The sequence below is a fragment of the Brachypodium distachyon genome, chromosome 5, assembly GCF_000005505.3.
Source record: "Brachypodium distachyon strain Bd21 chromosome 5, Brachypodium_distachyon_v3.0, whole genome shotgun sequence".
Taxonomy (NCBI): Eukaryota; Viridiplantae; Streptophyta; class Magnoliopsida; order Poales; family Poaceae; genus Brachypodium; species Brachypodium distachyon.
The window spans coordinates 17,866,720-17,888,578 of record NC_016135.3 but is presented as its reverse complement, the minus strand read 5'-3'; the positions used below and the strand labels follow the sequence as shown (position 1 = coordinate 17,888,578).

Sequence of the window (21,859 nt, the reverse complement as noted above, 5' to 3'; positions counted from 1 at the left end):
ACGCTCGAGTATCTCGAGAGCATACTGAGTCTGAGAGAGGAACAGCCCCTGAGAGTCACGTCGAACGGCAAGGCCGATGAAGTGATGAAGCTCGCCCAAGTCATTCATGGCAAACTCGGCGCTGAGGGCGGTGATGAGTCGCTCGAGTAAGAGCGATGTAGACCCCGTGAGGATGATGTCGTCGACATAGAGGAGCAAGTAAGCGGTGCCGAGTGTACCATGGAGGATGAAGAGCGAGGTGTCAGACTTCGAGCAGGTGAAGCCGAGAGTGGTGATGAAGGTCACAAAGCGGTGGTACCACGCACGAGGGGCTTGCTTCAAACCGTAGAGAGCGCGGTTGAGGCGGCACACATGGTCAGGGCGAGCGGAGTCGACGAAGCCAGTGGGTTGGTGGCAAAAGACCACCTCGTCGAGACGCCCATGGAGGAAGGCGTTCTTGACATCGAGCTGGCGAATCTTCCAGTTGGAGGAGAGAGCGACGGAGAGGATAACCCGGATGGTAGCTGGTTTAACCACCGGGCTAAAGGTCTCGTCGAAGTCAATGCCGTGCTCCTGGGAGAAACCGCGCATCACCCAGCGTGCTTTATAGCGATCGAGGCTACCGTCCGATTTGAACTTGTGACGGAAGACCCACTTGCCAGAGACGATGTTGGCGGTGGCGGGAGGACGCACAAGATCCCACGTGTCGTTGGCGAGTAAGGCGCCGTACTCAGCAGTCATAGCAGCCAGCCAGTTCGGGTCTTTGAGAGCACCATGAACAGACTTAGGGATTGGTGAGGAAGCGACAACCAGAGCAGCGTGGAGGTTGAGGCGCGGGCGTGGACCGATGACCTTGCCAGCCTGACGACCGATGAGCATTTGGCGGACAGGTGGCGGGGACGGCGGCCAACGCGGTGTCAAAGGCGAGCTCGATTGAGGAGAAGCGGAGCCATAGGGCGCGTCAGCCCTGGCATCGCTTGAGGACGCGGGCTCGTGGGCCGGCGTATGCTGGGCCGTGGAGGAGGTCGAGCGGCCCAAGGAGGCCGGCGCGTGGTCCGGCGAGGAGTGGCCCGAGAAGGCCGGCGCAGGGGCCGGCGTCCGAGGCGTCGAAGCAATAGGCGCAGGGGAGGCTGGGGGCGGTCCCGTGAACCGGCGCGCCCCAGTAGACCGACGCAGCCCAGCGTGCATGGGTGGCATGGGGACCGAGGCAGGTACGTCGATCGTGTCGTCATCCGGAGGCGGTGAAGACTGCTGCAGGGTAGACACAGAAAAATTTGGGGAAAAAGGAAAACGAGTTTCGTCAAAGACCACATGGCGAGAAATAATGATGCGACGAGACTCGAGATCCATGCAGCGGTAACCGCGATGATTAGAGGGGTAACCAAGAAACACACAGGCTGCCGAGCGGGGCGACAATTTGTGAGGCATGGTGGAGGAGAGGTTGGGATAGCATAGACATCCGAAGGTGCGGAGAAGAGTGTAATCAGGTGATTTAGGAAAAAGGGCGAAACAGGGACATGGCGCACTGGATGCTTTGGTAGGTAATCTATTTAGGAGATACGTGGCTGCATGAAGAGCTTCAACCCAAAATTTAGGAGGCATGCTCGCTTGGATGGAAAGTGTGCGGACTATGTCGTTAATAGTGCGAATGATGCGTTCGGCTTTACCATTTTGTGGGGAAGTGTAAGGACACGAGAAGCGCAGAAGAACCCCATGTGTGGTGGAGAGGTCCTGAAGGGTGCAGTTGTCGAATTCACGTCCGTTATCGCACTGAATGGCTTGAAGGGAGAGAGAAAACTATGTGGCGACATAAGCACGGAAGTTAGATAGAAGGGAAAAAACTTCAAAAAATTTACGGAGGGGATACGTCCACAAGTAATGAGTGAAATCATCTAAAATGATAAGAAAGTATTTATAACCGGAAACACTCTCAATAGGTGAAGTCCACAAATCACAATGGATTAATTCAAAAGGCCTAAGAGTACGAGTGGTAGAAGGCGAGAAAGGTAAACGGACATGACGACCAAGTTGACAAGCATGGCATAAACTAGAGCCCCTGTGCACTTTATTAATGGGGAGCGACGAGATGACACAAGGCGCCGGAACGCGTCGGGGCCAGGGTGACCGAGACGGCGGTGCCAAAGAGTGGAGTCGGCGGTGAGGGTGTGCGGCAAGGTGGTGACTGGATAGAGGTCCCCCGAGCTACTGCACCTGAGAATCACGGCCCCTGTCTTGAGGTCCTTCACATAAAAACCCCAAGGGTCAAATTCAACAGAACACAAATTGTCAAGAGTAAACTGACGAACAGAAATTAGATTTTTGACTATGCGAGGAGTGACAAGAACATCACAAAGAGTGAGATGACGAGAGGAGGTAAAAATAGAAGCATGACCAAACTGAGAGACAGGAATAGAGGAACCATCTCCGACCATGATATGTTTATGTGGAGGATTAGAGGATAGAGAGTTGAGACTACCGGCGTCCGAAGACATGTGAGCGGATGCTCCAGTGTCCATGACCCACTCTTGGGGAGCCTGCAAGCTCATGGTGTTGAAGTGGCTCGCGAGGTGGAGGGGTCCCATGTCGGTGTCGAGGGAGTGCCGTAGGCCTGGTAGCCGTCGTAGGTGAATGTCACGGGCGCGTACGACGGAGCAAGCAGTGTCGCGGGCGCGTACGACGGAGCAGGCAGCGCCATGTAGCCCTGGGCCAGGCGTGGTGGCGGGGCATGGGGCGCGGACCGAGGAGACCGGCGCCGTGGCTAGGACCGGCCATCGGGTGCATGTAGATGGCGCCGGTCCAGGGGTGCTGCAGGCTCGGGAAGGCAGGGGCGTGGCCTCCCCCGTGGTGCTTCTTCTTGCCCTTGTTGCGGCCAGAGCCGTTGCCAGGGGCGTTGCCAGGGACGCCGTAAGGGGCGCCGAAGCCGGGGCGCTCGGCGTGAGGCTGCTGCGGCGGAGGAGCAGGGCCGCCACGAGAGCCCCCAATGGGAGGGGCCGCGTAGAAGACCGATGGCGAGGATGAACTCATGGTGGAGGGCTTGAGTTCCTGGAGAAGAAGCATGTTGCGGAATTGAAGAAAGGTGGGGAAAGGCGTGAGGAGGGGCACGAGGTTGTCGATGTCCTTGTAGTGGTCGCTGAGGCCCTTGATGGTGTTCCACACCAGGGCGTTGTCGGAGACCGGGGTGTTGACGTCAGCGAGGGCATCGGCGACCGTTTTCTGCTCGAGGTAGTAGGCGGTGACGCTCTTGTCCCCTTGCTCTATGTTGCGGAACTTCTGGCTGAGGTAGCCCGCGCGCGCCTGCTGGTTGTCGCGGAAGAGGGCGGTGATGCCGCCAAGGACGGGGAAGGACGTGCTTCCCGCGGCCATGACCATGTTGGCGATGTCGGGCATGATGGAGCCGTACAGCCAGCGTAGGACGGTGGAGTCCATCCGCTGCCACTCCTCGTCGTCAGGAGGAGTAGCGGTGGAGAGGTGATCGGCGAGGGCGTATTGGGTGACGGCGATTTGGAGGAAGTTGCTCCACTTGGTGAAGTTCGAAGCCTTGAGGTCGAGAGTGACCGGGATGAGGCTCTTGACGTTCTGGACAGCGGTGGCTTGAGCCCATAGGGCGGCGTGAGGATGAGGCTGGGCGCCGTCTTCGGACATGGCTGCGGTGGAAGGGGAGGGAGAGGAGGCGCGGCGCACAACCTTAGGGCGGCGGCGGTAGTGCAGATAGACAGGCGAGGAAGATCATTTGGCTGATACCATGAAAGAGAGAATAGAAAGAGAATGGTTGCCCACAATCGTGACTTTCCTGCTATCTCATATATATATATAGGCAGATGTACAAGATATACATGAAAAGAATCAACGCTAATTCTCTACCAAAATGGTCTGATTATATGCAATATCTCGAGCACTAAATATGGAAGAGAATGACAGAATATGGTAACCGAATATATGATTCAGTTTGCCTAACAATATGCACAAATTGTTGGTCTGCTTGCTTGTCGATCTTTCCTGAACCGTGTGTACACCTCTTCTGGAGTTTTTTTTTTAATCTTTGTTAAGACATTTGTTTCTTCTTGTAGGGATGTAAGGTGTTGTTCTCCTCGTTCAGATTAGGTAGTAAGCGTCTTAACCTTGAGGGTGATTACTGATTTATATGAAATCCTTGGCTGCGTTTTTTTAGATCGAGGAAATCCTTAGCTTGACGCCATTTCTGGGGCTTTACGTTTATGAACAAAAATTGGGCCGATTCATGCAATCACAAAGAAACTATCAAAGGTTGATTCTAAACAAAAACAAAAACAAAAAACAAAGATACACCTTAAAGGCAACAAAAAAAACTGAACACAGGTGAATTATATCAACTTAATTATTTCATTGTTTGGCAGTTCTCAACAACAACAAACTCCCTGGATTGTGTTGATTTGGTCCCAGACATTGCAACAGGGAGACTAATTCGGTCGCCGATGAGCTCGCCAAGTTCCTCAAACCCTCAAAAATCCTCCTAATAGCATTGTACCTCTTCTACTCTCCGATGTTACTTCTTTTGAGAAGTAATAAGAAGGTCTTGCTGGTTTTTTTTTTAAAAAACTCCCTTGCTTAGCAACATTTCTAATGTTCACACGAAGAGGCCCGGAAATACAAATCCATCTTCATTCCTTAAATTGAACACGCATCAAGGATTGACATTTGTTTTCCCCTGGATCTTTTGTATGCTCGTAAGAACGAGTGTTGTTTACTTCCGTTCTGAAATGGAAAAAGAATAAGTTCGGTAAAAAAAATTAGAAAAGTAGATTTTTTTCCCCCAACTTTCAAAAAGTATGTAGATGGTTATTCAATTTTTTTCCTATACTTTTCGTCCCCGAATTGTCGAAACAGACACCAATGGTCCCTTAACATGTCTAAAGCGGTTTTGGTGATAACGTGTCACGATTTTTCCGACCGACTTGCTTACGTTGATATGTGTTGCTGGCATTGAATTTTTTTTTTAGCCCCAAGTTCTTTTGTTCACGTCTCAAAAACCAAGAAAAGACTCAAGTAGACCCACGCCGGTCGGGAAGAAAGGTGATAGTGTCTCGTCATCACCTTCCGCCAGCTGTTCAGGGTTCAGGTTTAACCATGTAGTCAAACAAACGCCAACATGACATGCCCCACGTGGCAAATCGGAGGATAAAATCATATCACATTGGTATCAAAACTGCTTGAGACGGGTTGAAGGACAATTGGTGTCCGATTTCAACATTTGGGGAATGAAGAGTATAAAAAAAATATCGAGGGACCATTTGTGTTTTTTTCGACAAATTGAGGGACGAAAAATATATCTTTCTCATGAAAAAATAGAAAAACTCATGTGTTCGTTTGCATTACACATTCACACTTTAGTAGAATGATTTTAATTTTGAAAATAAATTCAGAGACTAGGATTTTCATTTTGGAAAAAGCAAAAAGAATTATAAAAAAATAGAGCCTGGAGTATCTCTGTGCGGCGCACACAGATAGCATAGCCGGGCCGCTGGTTTGGTCTGACGTGCTCATCCATCGCCGCCTCTTCGCTGACTCATAACAGTCTGGACTCCCGTCGACGCAAGCGCCCTTCACGTCAAAACCTCGCAAACCCAGCACGGATCCCCTCCCTGTCAAATCGTCTCTCCCTCACCTGGAATATTCAATCTGATCGAATTTCTCTTCGCTTGGATCAAATCGCCGCCGCGCCCGCGCGCGCTCCGCTCCGATGGGGCACAGCGCGAGGAAGAAGAAGAAGAGGGGCGGCGCTGGGCGCAAGGCGGCCAAGGACCACGCCGCGCAGCTCGAGGGCGACCAGGCCGCGCTCACCGACGAGCTCACTGCGCTGTAAGCCCCCATTGTAGTAGCTATCCTCCCCTGGCAATTTTTGTGGTGCGCCGCTGTTCCGCTTTTCAAACCCGCAGGCTGCTAGCCCAGTATTGTTTTGTTAGGTGTCTCTACTTGAATACTGTGTACACATCGAGTTAATCCGCGATATTATGTCCCGACCTGTGCTGCTATGGGACTCTGGAGTTCTCCAAACGGTCCAAAGGATCGGATTCCATTATCATCAGATAACGGAATAACATGGGACTCTGGAGTTGTATTAGTTCATCACCTTTTTGGGTTTTAGAATTGGATCGTCATACTGGTAGTCATTGATGGCTCACACTCTTAGATGATCTTACATTGTCTCATATGTTAGTGCTATCAACCTTCGCTCTGGGATTCCCAAATCTTTTGGTTCCTGTTGATTCTTTACTGCTTGTATGTCAGATGTCAAGTCGGCTGTAACAGCATGTTTTAGTGTCCTGTGGCAAGACAACAAGTGTCTAACATATTGTGAAATGCCATCTCTGTTCCTTGTTCCATACTTTTAATATCGATCCTATTCCTATTGTCCTTACATTGCATTATGGTTATTAACTTTAAGTGAGTAGTCACATCCAATACTTCTGTTTGAACTGGAGGTTTCTCTTTTGTCTGCATCGCCATTGATAAAAGGAAAACAGTCTCCTTGTTATTGCGTTGTTTTGGCTGTCTGATCGTAATGGCACCTTTTGGTACATCAATCAGGGCTGCGATTTTTCTTGAGGATTTCAAAGTCACATCAGAATCACCTCACACAAGATTTAACATATGTGTCAGGTATTTTCTTATGTGAGTCTAAACATACTTCTAACTGTATCACTTGCATTTACCAACTATATAATTTCTGTATCAATGTGAACAATATAAACAGGCCTTACTCCGACGGTATGGGCTTTGGAGATTTAAATGTTTCGGCTATTCTTGATGTAATGTAAGTTTTTCTGTTTTTCCGGATGTGTTGTTTGGTTTGCACTAGATGACATCTACCTTTTGATTTTAATATAGTTGCTTTCCTGGTTACCCAAATAAGTGCCCAAAGTTGCGAATCATACCTGAGAAGAACTTGTCTAAAGAAGATGCTGATCGTCTACTTTCCCTTCTTGTTGATCAGGTATGTTGACTTCATCTGACAGTATTACCTATCACTTTTGGTTGAATCCTATCCAAATAAGCTAGTTGAGTGCCATGTATTGCAATGGATGAAGAAGATAACATGACAAATGACCAAAAGAAGATACTCCCTCCGACCCATATTATTTGTCTCAAATGTGCCCAAATATGGATGTATCTATGTTTAAAAAGCGTCTAGATACATTTAATATTTTGACAAGTAATTCCGGCCGGAGGGAGTAACACTTTTGGTCTTTTTCTTTAATATTTTTAGATAGAAATACTACATTGGGTCTTCTTACAGTTTAGGGCCTCTTTGAATCAAATGATTTTTATAGGAGTTCAGAGGATTGTAATCCTTATGATTTCTTCCTGTGTGATTCGTTTGATTTGTAGGATTGAATCCCATAGGGATTTTTTTCTAAGGACTTCCTTTCATAGGAAATTTTCCATCCACTCAAATCTCTTGTAAGATTCCTTTATTTTTCCTGTGTTTGATCAAACAAACTTTGGTGCAAACACAGTCTCCTATAGGATCAATCTTGTTGTATGGTTATCTGTTCTTGGTTCTTCTTGTGTTATTGTTCATTTTTATGTTTTGACTGCTTAAGTTGGGCCGGTGAGATACCTACCGCGTCCATGTGTTTTGACTGTTTTAAGTTGGGTCAGTGAGATTGGGTCAGTGAGATACGACATATGTAGATTATTGCTGTGAGGACCGGTGAGAAATGTCAAATATGTCTGGTCCGGTGTGCTTGAGCTAGGTCAGTGAGGAACAGCACATATTGGCTAATCCAGTGACAAAGTTTATGTGTGTCTAATACTAATACTCAGTCTTACTTTTCCTTGTGATTTATTTTGATTTAAGGTACACGCTACGCAGAGTAATGACATTGATGGCGATAGTAGCTCACCACCATATGGACACACACATACCTTGCATGCTTTAGTCATCATGCCTACCATATAAATTTTTAGATTACTAGTGAGTTAATGAGTTATAGATCGTAATGTTGGTTATTTTTATCAGTTGTGTGAGCCTTTGGTCGCTCGAGTTTTTATATACCTTATGTCCTGTCATCATATCATGTTTTACTGCATCGATGGTTATTTGAGTTATGACGTTGCTCTTTGTAATATACTATATTAATTGCATGTCATTGATGTCTTTATAACAAAGGAGACTGACAAAATTTATAGTTTTTTCCAGACTCTGGCTAGAATAGTGTGGTCAGATTGCTAGATAGGATGTTTCACCTCATTCAAGTTTGTACCTTGTGGGCTTCAGGTCATATTGCTATTTGGTTTGGCCAGTAAATATCATTTTCATCGAACCGTTCTTAGTCTTGGAACTGTCATACTGCAAACTTATAGGAACAGTGCAGCCTCTGCATGTGCATCCTTTTGTTAGTTGTTTGTGTTCAGACGATAAATCAGCTTATGTGCCTTTCCTGGCAAATACTGCAGGAGCATCCAAAAGCTGAATACCCTACAGCAGTATGTCAGTCAAGAAAGTCTCAATTGCAAAGATTAAATTTCTGTTTTACTAGTATCTTTTTAGTTTAGCTTTACTGCCAAGAATCCAAAATGTGACAATTGCTTTTCGATTTGGCATGCTTAGGTGGGCATAGACTAAGCACCCTTGATTAATATGTTGTTGTCTGTTATTATTAGGCAAACATTTATTCGCGAGAAGGACGTGTTATGATTTTCGATTTGGTAGAGGCTGCCCAAGAATTCCTGTCAGAAATTGCTCCAGCAAATGATTCAGCAAGCACTGTAAGTCAATTTCTTCATGGTACCCGATAGAAAATATATATAGCATGGAACATGTGGCCCTCTTCATTGTTTTTTATGTGCTTCTTGAAAGTAAGAATGCATTGCTCATTTGCCATTATGATATTGATTCATCCTTTGCGGAGTTCTGACCCTTTTTCATTGGCTTAAGATTCCTTTTATCCTTTGTCCTATTGCTCCTGGCCTCCTTGCATGCTTGAGAAAGTAAACCAGTTGGCTTCTCTTGTTTTGTTCTGTCAGGTTAACTAAAGTTGCTTTGTACTTGGGATTATAAGTCATATGGCACCTTCACTGGTTGATATACTTCAAATTCATCATTTGTTGCACTTCTACTTTTCACTCATTTTGTTAGCTAATTTTATCATGGTTGCCTCCGATGTTACTTGGTAGTTGGCAGTGGCACACCATGTTTTATGGTTAATTCTGAACTGTTGTGAATCTTGTTGTAATCCTCTGTTTCACAATGTAATCTTAGACTCATGCAATGACTTAGGTCCATTAAGGTACTTGGTTACTGCAGTCTACACTTGTAATCTATTACCTATGCACAACATTGCAACTTGGAATAACTGGTCCCAGGATTTCATGTATGCATGAGATTACTTGCTTTTCTTTTTCATCAGTGGATTGCTTTTTTATGTTCTATTCTCGAGCCTTAGCTTAAAGTGCATATCTAGGGGGCTTATTATCCTACATTGCAGGATCCTCACTTGGGTTCAAGCACAATACAGCAAACAACTAATGCAGATGTGAAAGTTGGCATCGACAGTGGTCCTTGCCCTGGAATCTCTTACATTTATCACTTGTTTGATCTGTACAGTCAATTATCTGATGATAATAGTTGGCAAAGGCAAGGTGTCGATCCGACAACTGATAGTGCCAGGAAAAATGTTGGATCTCAAGTCAAATCAAATGTCAGAAGCAAGAGGAAAACAGTTGACGAGAAATCCCGTTTTTCAGCTGATAAGGTTAATGCTGCAAAAAGTTCATCTCTGGATAATGCTGAACAACAGCATGTCATGAAGCACAGTTTTACACGAGATGCAGTTCCAAGTTTACATGTTGTTGCAGAGGAAACTGATAATGACCGCAAAACTTTGTCCACAAGCGATGGAGGAGGTCTGTCAGATACTCCAGAGAGGAGTTTCAGTGTTGTACATGAAACTGAGGTAATAAAACATAACTCCTATAGGTTCCCGGTGCTTTCCTATTTTTCTCGAATACATTATGACATGTCATTTGCATATTTATGAAGAAAGGAACTAGCTTAAGGTTACTTGAAAGATAGTCTGATTCAAGGGCTATTGTTATGTAAAACACGAAAACTGTATAATGATACACGATTTTGAATTAAGTGTTTATGATCTGAAGTTTCGAGTGTTGTTTGACATCCTATGTTTTCCATGGCTTTGATTCTTTGTTGTAATATTTTTTAAGGTATTGTTATTATGCTTAGTTAAAATGGTTTTCGCAAATAGTTTATGTGCTACTTTGCAACTTTGTTCTTGTTCAGGTATCATAGATGCTTCCCTGTTTGTTAAATTGATTACACTGGCATACATTTTCCATCTGGTGTCTTTCTTGTTCCTAAATAACCATAAATGTTTGTTTGATGGTTTGCTAGAAATGGATCATTGATGTGCTTGGGTAAAAATTCACCGAATTTTGGTAAACAATTAAATCTATTACAAATGACTGAGATGGTGATAGTGTTTGCCACCAAATTTTGGGATAAAATTACTACTCCCTCCATTTCTAAATGTAAGTGTTCTAGCTTTGTCCTAAGTCAAACTTCTTAAACTTTGACCAAGTTAAATTAGTTTTATTAAATCCATCATGATATATATTTTCATAGTATACTTATTTGATATTCTAGATGTTGATATTTTTTCTATAAACTTGGTCAAACATTAAGAAGTTTGACTTTAGGACAAAGGTAGGACTTCTTCATCTAGGAACGGAGGTAGTACTCCCTCCGTCGAACAATAGGGTGCATATTAGGGTTCGGTTGACCAAGCATTTGACCACAAATTACTTCATGAATATGTGACTAATGTGATCAAAATCATAATCATAAGTAAATATCCTTGAGTAGGAATATAATGAATATGAATCTATGTCATATAATTATATATCAATAGAGTAATTTGTGGTCAAAGCATTGGTCAAAGGAAAGCTAATACGCCTCCTATTGTTGGACGGAGGTAGTAGTAAATACCACTAATATATAATACTCCCTCCATTCCATAAAGATTGGCACGGTTTTGAACTAGCTCCAGTCCAAAGCCGCGCCAATCTTTATGGAACGGAGGGAGTAGTGGTTATTTAGTCTGATTAATTTATGTACGATAGTCAAATTTGTTTATCTTTAGCGTGTATGGGTATTTAAGTAATTAATTAAATGACTCATCCAGCGACTATATATTTGCCTATCCTTGTAGGACTCTGACGCAGATGAAGCTTGGAATGATGAAGAATGTGGTTCAGCCTCTGGCTCTTCACAATCTTATGCTCCAGACATGTTTGATGACGCTTCACGAAATAAGAAAAGGGATTTAATTCTGGTATTGTTAATTTCATACATATTGTTCAAAGGAGACTTCTTACTCTCTTTTTGAGTGACATTTTATCCAAAAGTAGTGATCATGTTTGGTATCTTCATTAGGTACATTTGCTTCGGCTAGCCTGTGCATCAAAAGATTCTCTTTCAGGTGCTTTGCCAGTAATATCATCGGAGTTATGCAACATAGGGGTGTGTCCATCTAGTGTTGTTATTATGTTTCCTCGTCGATATTTCTCTATCGCCATTCCCAATTGAATTATCTACTTTTTTTTTGTTAACCAGGTTCTCTCTGAATGGGCTAAGGAATTAATCTCTGAATCTCCTGCTGATTTTGGGGAAACTTTTGATCATGTTTTTGGGCAACAGATGGTATGCCACACCTGATAATGTTCTGCTAACTCGTGCTTTACTGTTACCAATACATATGTAGTGTTGATCACCTTTCTAATTGTTGTTATTTGGCTTTCTGATGACATCGAAAAGATCTCTTCAGAGTGCTCTTTATTTTGGAGGGCCGACAATTCATCATCTAGGCCAAATTCCCGCTATTTGAACGATTTTGAAGAACTCCGTTCACTCGGTGAGTGTCATGCTAATGTCTGATACTGTTTTGTGTACTGTGTCAGGGCAGACCTATCAGTTATCACGTTTCTGAAGTTTTTTTTTAGTCGTTTCTGAAGAATTTGAATGTGGGGATTTGTCCCAATTAATGCCTTCTATGTTATGTAAATGAAATTCTACGACAGGATACCTTTTGAAAAGTTTCTAAACATGATCTAGACTAAAAGGAAAAGGACTTCATGAAAAGTTCTGATGCCAACTGAGCTTTGTTATTATAGACCCTACGGCGATTGGTCGTATTGGCTTCAATTCACTTAACCTGCTCTATGTTTTAAACTGGGTGACTAACACCAGTGGTGCTGGCTTGTTTTGTATTTGCTTATTGATTTGACTTGGTGAGTAAAATAGTTACGTCTAGATAGTTGATAGAATGTAAACTGGGTGACTAACACCAATGGTGCTGGCTTGTTTTGTATTCGCTTATTGATTTGACTTGGTTAGTAACATAGTTATGCCTAGACAGGAATTGTGCAAGTTATGGATTGATCTTGTCACTGTTGCTCATCCTGGAGTAGTTTTATATATGTTAAAGTCTGCACCGTAGAATTGAAATTTATGGGGATTTGCCCTCTAAGTTTCTGAATTTATTTGCACAGATTAGCGTAACTTCTAAGACATTATATGTGACAGGTCAGGGGGGCTTTGGTCGTGTTGCCTTGTGCAAAAACAAGCTTGATGGACGTCAATATGCTGTAAAGAAGATACGGCTCAACGATAGAAGTCCTCAAGTGAATGAAAAGATTCTAAGGTTTGTAACTTTGTATATCTCTGATCTTGTTCTTTTAGTTCAAATGTGTCGTGGCATTATGCTGTTCCTCTATCTTTTTCGTGTACATATTTGGACTTTGTCTTTGAGGTGTAAGGAGAGAATAAATCATTCCCTTGTTTATTTGTTAATTAGCGCATGTTTATTGCACCCTAGCATGCTTATTACCTTTAGAAAATGAAGAGCATTCGTAAGTTTCGAAACAAACAATTAAATGCTGGCTGTGTTTTTTCACCAAAAGGACAAGGGATGTCTAGCAACTACATCTTAGAAAAATTGACTTTCTTTGTGCTGGGAGCAAACGTCTCTCTTTTTCTGCAAAATTTTGCAAGTGCACATAGTATCCAACGTTGCATATGTGAGTTTTTGTGGATTATTTTGAAATGTATTTTGTTTTTCTTGCCTGAGACCTATTGCCGGTTGTTTATTACGCTGTTTACTTAAGCCAAAAAATCTGCAATTTCACTGTTTTCTTCAGATTAACTGTTTCGTGTTTAGCCAAGTTGTTTTTGTTGGTGTTTATATTTAGGGTTTTCTCCAGAATTTCTGCTCTTGTTTATGTATGTAATTAATATCTTGGTGAGGTGTACAGAGAGGTTGCCACACTTTCACGACTTCAACATCAGCATGTTGTTCGTTACTATCAGGTGAATATTTCTACACATATGTTCAAGTTACTATGTTCAAGTTTAGGAGACCATTCATTTATGTTTCACATGTATCTTTGAGATGCCAGGCATGGGTTGAAACTGAATATGGTCATCATCATGTTCTGAATACCGGCGGGTCACGCACTGCTGAGAGCTCTATGTTTAGTTACGACGACATCAGCTTATCAGATGCAGGTGCTGGAAATAAGCAGGAATCTACATACTTGTACATTCAGATGGAGTATTGCCCTAGGTACGTTCAGTACGCAGTTAGTGCACTAGAGGAAATTCTATAGAAACACAGGGTCTAAACCTGGTCCTGTATATTATAATGAAACCATGGTGCTGTTTAGAGTACTGAAATTGAAAGAAACAGGAAAAACATCAGAGGAGAGCAGCACGGCAACACTGCATCTCTTGTACCTAGAACTTCAAATAACCTGCATCAAGGCTATGATTTTCTTGCCATTTGGGATTTCTAAAAATGAGTTTTTTCAAGTCTAGTACTCTAGTTCCAGACTATCTGACTATGTGAACAGAAGTTAGTTCATCTCTACGTTAGCATTAGTTCTATTTTTCCCCACAAAAAGAGCATTAGTTCTATTTTACATATTCATTTTAAATAACAGAAGTTAACATTTTCAGAGTAAATACAATCAGTCATAAACATCTAAAGCTTGTTCATTGCCATGATCTTTTCTTGGTCAATCAGATTGTTGGGACTGGAATCATTTTGCTCCTATTTTCAGTCATTAATGACACCATACTGTTAACTAGGATATTGATGGCGGTTGCTTGTTACCCTAACTTTGTTTTGAATGTTGTGGTCCAGGACCCTGCGACAGGACTTGGAAACATACAGTTCATCTTTTGATTTTGACCGTGCGTGGCACCTATTTCGACAAATTGTGGAAGGCTTAGCGCATGTTCATAGTCAAGGAATCATACACCGGGACTTGACACCTAGCAACATATTTTTTGATGTGCGCAATGATATCAAAATTGGGGATTTTGGTCTTGGTAGGTACACTTCCTGATGATATCCAGAACAGGCATTTGCAATTGGTTAGTTTTATTTCATATGTATGTACTGGTTAAGCAACAAATTATACGGTTTTGTAGATGATGTAACTACTGATGATCTTTTATTTCTTCCCAGAGTTGTGATGCTCTGGGTTTTCTGATTATTCTCTATCAAGCAATATCCATATGTTTATCATCTGGTCATTACATCTGAGTTCTGATAGCTTGGAAAATGTCAAAGTATACCATACAAAGTTACCACTTCAATCTTCTCTCTCCAGTATATTAACATTTGAATATCGAATGAACCCACAGATCTAGTCCAGATGTTTAACTGTCATGATTTACTTTGTTATCATGGCAAGTTTCCTGAGCTTTGCATATCCTGAATTACAGGGGTTTCTATCTTGTTGATTACCATATTGTATGTGAAGTTAAAAACTGAACTGAAAACATTTTTATCATTGTTCTCAGCCAAGTTTCTAAAGCTAGAGCAGCTGGATAATGACCAATATCTTCCTACTGAAGCAATTGGCGTTTCAATGGATGGAACTGGTCAAGTTGGCACATATTTTTATACTGCACCTGAGGTAGAGCAGAAGTGGCCACAGATAAACGAAAAGGTCAGAATAGAGTTCTAATTCCTTTGGTTTACTAAAAGGAACACATAGATATGAGTTATTTCCTTTTTATGATAGCAACTTCATACCCATTATTGGTATTTTCTAAACTTATTTGGGTTTTATCTTTGTCATTCTCAGGTTGATATGTACAGTGCAGGAGTTATATTCTTTGAGCTTTGGCATCCATTTTCAACAGCAATGGAAAGGCATCTTGTTCTCACTGATCTTAAGCAGAAGGGTGATTCTCCAATATCATGGGCAGCACAATTTCCTGGTCAGTCAAATCTATTGAGACGCTTACTGTGTCCAAGCCCTTCTGACCGCCCATCTGCTGTTGAGCTTTTGCAAAACGAACTGCCTCCTAGGATGGAAGACGAGTGGTTAAATGGTAAGCCTTTGACTTTTCTGTATTTCTGTTACATTATACCATTTAATGAACAGATCTTGAGGTTATGGTTAATTGAATATGGTGACTGCTAGAATTGATGAGTTTGATAGTTCCTGCAATTTTAGTGTGGTCCTGCTGCATAAATACCAGGGACCCATTTGTCTGTTTTATGCCTAATGTGCTCCTGCTGTATGTGCGTTGTACTTTATTGTTTGTTTTCTTGGCTGGGTCATGCTACACAACTGTTTGTCTGCTCTATGGTGCTCGCTTTTTGTGCTCTGTATTTATGTAATGAATTTGTGACGTGCCGCTTATCATCTTGGGTCTTTAAGGCAATATTCTTTAGCCTTCTCTTTGTATATAAAAATTGCAACTGCTTTTGTGCACTTGATGCAGATGTACTTAGAATGATACAGACACCAGAAGACACTTATGTTTATGATCAAGTTATATCTACAATATTTAACGAGGATCGGCTGGTTGCCAAAATGCAATGTCAGCGCGAAAGCAGTAAAAAGTCAACTTGTAAAAATGATTACAGTGAATTCCTGGAATCCATCATTGAGGTTAGCAAAGAGGTTTTCAAGCGGCATTGTGCTAAAAGGTTCCAGATATCACCCTTGCATACATTGGATGGGAAATCTACTGAAATTAGGTTTGTTTGAATTCCACTTGGCTGATGAGTATTGAATGTACAAAAAGGGGGAAACTGATGACTGTTCTATGGCATACACTGTACTGACATTTTACATTATTTTTTGCAAATTTCTAGTGGAAAGACAGTGAAAGTCTTAATTCAACGAGGAGAGATGCTAGAACTTTGCTATGAGCTGCGGACACCATTTGTTATGTGGATTGCTGCTAACCAAGTGCGTAACAAGTTAATATATTTGTAGATTTTTTAATGATTATAATAGCTATTTGTACTTGTTTGAATGTGTATGCTTTTCTTTTTCCATTTTCCATTACATTTGTTCCCAACCTTTAGATCACTTTGTTTATTTCCTATTTCCTTACAAGATAGTATAGTTGCTAAACTGGAGACGTAACCATTTCTGTATCTGTGAGTGCTGTACTACCCTAGAATTATGAAGATATTTTTCATTTATATTATTACTTGCACAACTAAATTTTGTCAAAGTGTGATAACCAAGCATTCCCAGGGCAGAATCTTACAGATATAATACTTATTTGTCTAGACTGCACTGTAGAAAATTTGAATCTTCCTGTGTAATCTCAGTTGGTAGGTTTGCCTCCTAATGGTTTGATACCGCTGTGCATCCTGGTAATATTTATCCAGTGGAAGTCAAGGGGGCATTCATTGAGCTGCTGTTTTGGGATTTTCTTAAAGCATGTGCAAACCTTTTTTTATGGTCCGCCCTTTCATTTACAAGAGTTGCCAATGAGTACGATGATGAATAGCTAATACTTACACAATTCACTTATAGGTATCATCATATAAGCGTTATGAAGTATCATGGGTTCATAGAAGAGCAGTTGGACATTCAACTCCTTATCGCTTTCTTCAGGTAAATGTTTTATTTATGTTAAATTGTTATTTACTGTCAAACTGGCTTAGAGTTTGTATCCTTCTTTGTCTACTGTTCCTCTCCCATGAAATCATATCAAGAATCCTACTCTAAGGATTATGTTCACACCTTCTCAGGGTGATTTTGACATTATTGGAGGTTCTTCACCTATAACAGAGGCTGAAGTTATTAAGGTAATATTTTCATGTGGTGTCCTTTACCTTGTTTCTAGATTTGCGGTGATCTTTTATTTATTAGACTATATTTCATTGTGCAACTATTCATGAAGTGACATTTCATACACTAACTATCTTGGAAGCTGTTTTTAAGATTTAAGATGTACTTGTTTGTTGTGGCATAAATAATTTGCGTCCCTGCAACAATAGGTGGCTTTGGACCTTGTGAGACGGTTTTATGATTCAAAGGCTACAGTTATTCGTTTGAATCACAGCAAACTCGCTGAAGCAGTTTGTTCTTGGGCAGGTGTTCCTCATGATCGAAGGCAGAATGTTGCAGAGGTATGATATTTTGCCTTGACAGTTTCTGTAGTTTGTGGAATCATTTTAGCTGATACTTATCTTTTCTTGTTGTTCAGTTTCTATCCTCTACTCTTGTTCAATATTGTCCAGATAAGGCAGATCGTAAGTCACAATGGAGTTTGATTCGAGGGCAACTATTACAGGTATAACCAACACTGATTAGTTGTACATTCCACAATTGGGTAATATTGAGTTTGTTCATACTTCACACTTCCATCAAATGTAAAGTTATCTTCTGTAATACATTGTGTTTTATGAATTGAACATACCACTACTTTTCTGTGAATCGTTATCATAAAAGAAAATTATGTGGTAAATAGCTTTCAGGGTTTAAGCTAATTTATTGAGTGGACCAGGATCTTCGTCTTTCTGAAGAAGTTGTTGAGAAGCTACATAAAGCGGATCAGCGGTTTTGTGGATCTGCAGATCTAGTACTTGCTAGATTAAGAGGGACCCTGTTCTATGGTAGTGACTATTACGTTTTACCATAGCTGCTTACAGCTAGGAATATCTAAGATGTCATGATTATGTGCCTCCTGTTGTAGATAAATCTGCTTGCAAGGCTCTTGATGATCTCTCGACTTTCCTCAAATGTTTGAGGGTATGGTCAGTTGAAGAACATATTACTATTGATGTACTCATGCCTCCTTCAGACTATTACTACACAGATCTATTTTTTCAGGTGATGAACTGTAATTTTTATCTTCTTATTTGGAATTCTGAATTGTTGGTGAATATTCCATTTTTATCTTTGGAGAAAATCCTTTTTCATTTCTCATCTTGTTCAGTATATGCTGTATATTGTTCTCATGTTATATTTACTGTTTGGTAAGAACAAATAATAAGCTCCTGCATTTTTCTTTTCAATCTAATATTTGTGAATCCCTTTCATATATGCTTTTAAAGATGATATTTTAATACGTGCAAAGCATGTACTTTAGTGTTAATGTGTTCTCTGGAACTCAACACATATCTTAGTAGTCATCACTATGGTACATGCTATTAACCATGTCTCGTCGCAGGTCTACTCAAAAGAAGGTAATCCTGTGCCAAGTTCCCATGAAAAGTTGCTGGCTGTTGGGGGTCGATATGATATGTTGATGGAACAGGCTTGGGACAAGACATATGTAAGTTTTACTTGATGCCTACTGTATGCTTGAGGGGACCTTGAAAGAATGGAAGTGTTTGTGATAACAAGTGACTGCATATCGATGCCACGAAATATTTGCCTCCTTAAGGACCTCTTAATTATTCAACCCTGTCTATTCCATACTTTCCCATTGAAGTAGATTTGCAGGGGAACTGATGAACGTAGCAGAGAATGCTTACCACTACATCAGCTGTCCTATTGTGTAGCCCTTTCAGCAACAATGTAATGGAAAGGCGTGCACAACTTCTAATTCTTCATTTTTCAATACCTTGATAATGTATCTCCGCAGGAGGGTTTCTAGCCTGTACTGCTGTAAGAAGGCAAAAAAAAGGAGACTGAATCATGAAATGACACTTTTTCAGGTTTTAGAACTGATGGAGTGACTAGGGTACATATTATATATTTTGTCCACTTTATGTACACTTCTCAGTTTTCACCATCCACCATTCAGCCTACCAACGCGATATGGGGAGACGGGTAGCAAAATGTTGAATGCAAAGAAGGTTGAGAAACTACTTTGAAGTCATTTGTACCATAGCCATCCTCTAGAACACATTGTTCTTTTGACAGGATGCCGCAGAGAAACATTTTAATCTCACTTTCCTGCAAACTCCCTGTGCAGTCACCCATCATGACTTCTAAACATTCAAATGCTGGTTGTTTCTCAAGATGAGAGAACAAGGCCATTATATAATTGTTGTTACCACAAAATTTTCTCCTGCGAAATGTCAAAAATGAAAGGCTGCCAATTGATTTCAGTTTTCCAAACTTGTATTTGATAATCTTCGCAGAAATCCAAACCCCCAGGTGCTGTTGGTGTGAGCATTGCTCTTGAGAAATTCCTTCCTAATAATCCTTCATCTGATGTTTGGTTACCAAGGTTACACAATAGATCTTATATTTTTATACTGCACTTTACACCCCCTTCAATGGGTCAATGAGATTTCTTTAGCACAGTACTATTTTTTTTTTTGACTTCAGGATTGAACATAGCATCAGTGTACTTGTCTGTTCAAAGGGTGGCGGCGGACTCTTAAACGAACGCATGGAACTAGTTGCGGAACTTTGGGAAGCTAACATAAAAGTGAGTTTTATGGAAGTCTTGCAGACAAGGGTTTGTTGGGATTCTAATTTCTTTTTCACCCAGTGCTGACGCATTAGTGTTGTTAGGCACAATTTGTTCCTCTGGAAGACCCCAGTCTTCAAGAACAATATGAGTATGCCAGTGATCATGACATCAAATGCCTTGTGTTTATCACTGAAGCAGGTCTTTCACAAACAGATCTAATGAAGGTAAATACACTCTTTTTTTGCGAGCGAAGGTAAATACGTTGAGGTTGTGTTACCTTATTGTCTTCATACACTGTTATGAATTGGTGCTGTATCTTCCTCACAAGATAAAAATAGGCTGCAAGGGAAATACCTTGATGGTGTGTGTGCTTTTGCATTTGGATTTCTGTTTCCATTGTGATTCCAAATCTTCAAGAAATTCTCATATCATGTTTTCTGCTGTAGTTTAGTACTAACAATGGAGGCACACTACAGACATCATGCAAGATAGCAAAAATGAAAAATGATCAATAGATGCAGACGGCCAAAAATGCATTGTCTCCACATGGGTGTATTAGCACCCTATATTCCTTCTCTCTTTTTTCTCGAACCCGCACCTGAGTGCGTGTCATTTTCCTTAGAAGAAGCGCCAAGTAGGCGAAAGTACAAAGCCAAGGGCCAAAACAAAGATCAAAAGGCAAAGGCCAAAACAAAAAGACTAAGACTAAAAGGTCTCCCAGAAGGTGCCACAACCCCAGGGAAGCCACAAGAACAGAAAGGCAAAAAACAACATGCAGTACACTAGGCTACACCGGCGGGCAAGTAGTAATTTTTACTCCAAAAAGAGCATGCATGAAGCCATGAATAATGCTATAACAAGTATCCTTGTAAAATCTGCTTTCAAGCTTGACCATGAATATTGTCTATATCGATGAGGAAATTAATACTGAAAAATCGTTGCTTACTATTTTCATTTTTCAATACCTTGATAAAAGGGAAGTTACAAACAATTATATTCTCTTATTATCTTTGGTTCAGGTTAGGCATCTTGATGCAAAGAAGGAGAAAGATGTTAAAAGAGAAGACATTGTAAAGTTTCTATCTGATGCAATATCTTTACAATTCAAAAATCCTACAATCTGGAGCTGATCAGATCAGCAACCAGCTCCATAGTGACATTTTGCTCAGGTTTGTTCTGCCAAAGGATCGAATAATATCACATTTTATGTACCTTCTTTAGTATTATCCTTTCCTATGGTATCTACTCCCATCCTTTTCTTGAACTGATATTCTTCTCTGTAAACATCCAGGTGAAAGCAGTGCTGCGTGTTGAAAGATCTGATGGTCTCCAAATTCATTCATGAGTGCTGCAGTACAAGATAAGAAGGTGATTGGTGGCTTTGTGCCATCTTGGTTGTCCCTCCATGGACCAAGATTATGCACAATGGCCTTAATTGAAGAGAGACGTGGTGATTGGTAACTTGTGTAAACCTAACTTTTCACATGGATCAGTTATGCATGGTGGCTTCAATGCAAGTTGACGGATAGATGCTTTTATGCAATTTGCGGACTTGTGATTACGGTGAATGTGGAGAGTTGCCGCTGCAATTCATCATGGGGGTGGAAGGCTGGACAATGTTCCTTGTTGCTAGCGGAATGGCTATGCAACAGGTTTGCTCGATTTTGCCCTTGTCATTTTTGCTTCTCATTCTTCTACAGGACAGTCTTGTGCATAGTTCAGATTGCTTTCGTCATGTATAGAAGTTTTTCTTCTTTGAATTGTCCATAGGAAATTCCAATTTTGCAGCTAGTGGAATTAGGACAAAACAAACAAGTACTCCATTGTTATGCATGAACCCCCTTGTTTCCCTGTCTAATCTGAAAGTGTGCACATTGCATCAGAGCATCACTCACTGCTTGCATTTTCTCTACGTTTTCTTCACTGCACCAAGGTACAAACCCAGCATGAGAGGCTGGTGTCGTGATGTTGCTCTTTACGGTTGTCATTTAGCCATGATCTTTTGTCAACTGGAGACACCACATTGATAGGGTAAGCTGCCATCCATCTGTCACTGCTCGAACCATTCTAGATCTTATTTATTCGCGGAAATTCAGGCCATGTACTGCGTGGTTGCACATGGAGTGGCATTCAAGAAGGAATCCATCCATCGGCCTATAGTCTCCTCCTATTAAGCTAACCCGAGATGTCCAA

At 41.4% G+C, this 21,859-nt stretch overlaps 1 protein-coding gene across 4 annotated transcripts; it reads left to right on the top strand.

Moving 5' to 3' along the window:
- The first annotated feature begins 5,478 nt into the window (after positions 1-5,478).
- On the top strand, positions 5,479-21,556 carry LOC100838960 (eIF-2-alpha kinase GCN2). 4 transcript variants are annotated; one of them, XM_003579993.4, is made up of 30 exons: positions 5,481-5,814; positions 6,544-6,615; positions 6,710-6,769; positions 6,844-6,949; positions 8,623-8,727; positions 9,447-9,914; positions 11,187-11,309; positions 11,411-11,497; positions 11,591-11,677; positions 11,792-11,888; positions 12,560-12,677; positions 13,288-13,342; positions 13,432-13,598; positions 14,178-14,365; positions 14,843-14,991; positions 15,130-15,379; positions 15,776-16,034; positions 16,152-16,248; positions 16,828-16,908; positions 17,046-17,102; positions 17,295-17,426; positions 17,504-17,590; positions 17,804-17,912; positions 17,993-18,129; positions 18,470-18,574; positions 19,389-19,477; positions 19,579-19,681; positions 19,768-19,890; positions 20,686-20,835; positions 20,958-21,556. In XM_003579993.4, exons 1-29 carry the CDS (start codon positions 5,696-5,698, stop codon positions 20,794-20,796), a joined length of 3,741 nt encoding a protein of 1,246 aa, XP_003580041.1. In that variant the 5' UTR covers positions 5,481-5,695; the 3' UTR covers positions 20,797-20,835; positions 20,958-21,556. The 4 variants fall into 4 exon arrangements, with proteins under 4 accessions (XP_024311363.1, XP_003580041.1, XP_024311364.1 ...); XM_024455596.1 differs by having other exon boundaries at positions 5,745-5,814; positions 6,710-6,764; XM_024455595.1 differs by lacking the exon at positions 20,958-21,556 and having other exon boundaries at positions 5,479-5,814; positions 20,691-20,832.
- Positions 21,557-21,859: the final 303 nt, after the last annotated feature.

What these genes read in the sequence shown, in the direction of transcription:
- LOC100838960 (XM_003579993.4), top strand. Translation starts at nt 5,696, where the DNA reads ATGGGGCACAGCGCGAGGAAGAAGAAGAAGAGGGGCGGCGCTGGGCGC. An exon ending in GTGTTGTACATGAAACTGAG is followed by an intron (nt 9,915 to 11,186) that starts GTAATAAAACAT and finishes CTATCCTTGTAG; the next exon opens with GACTCTGACGCAGATGAAGC. An exon ending in GAAGGCAGAATGTTGCAGAG is followed by an intron (nt 17,427 to 17,503) that starts GTATGATATTTT and finishes CTTGTTGTTCAG; the next exon opens with TTTCTATCCTCTACTCTTGT.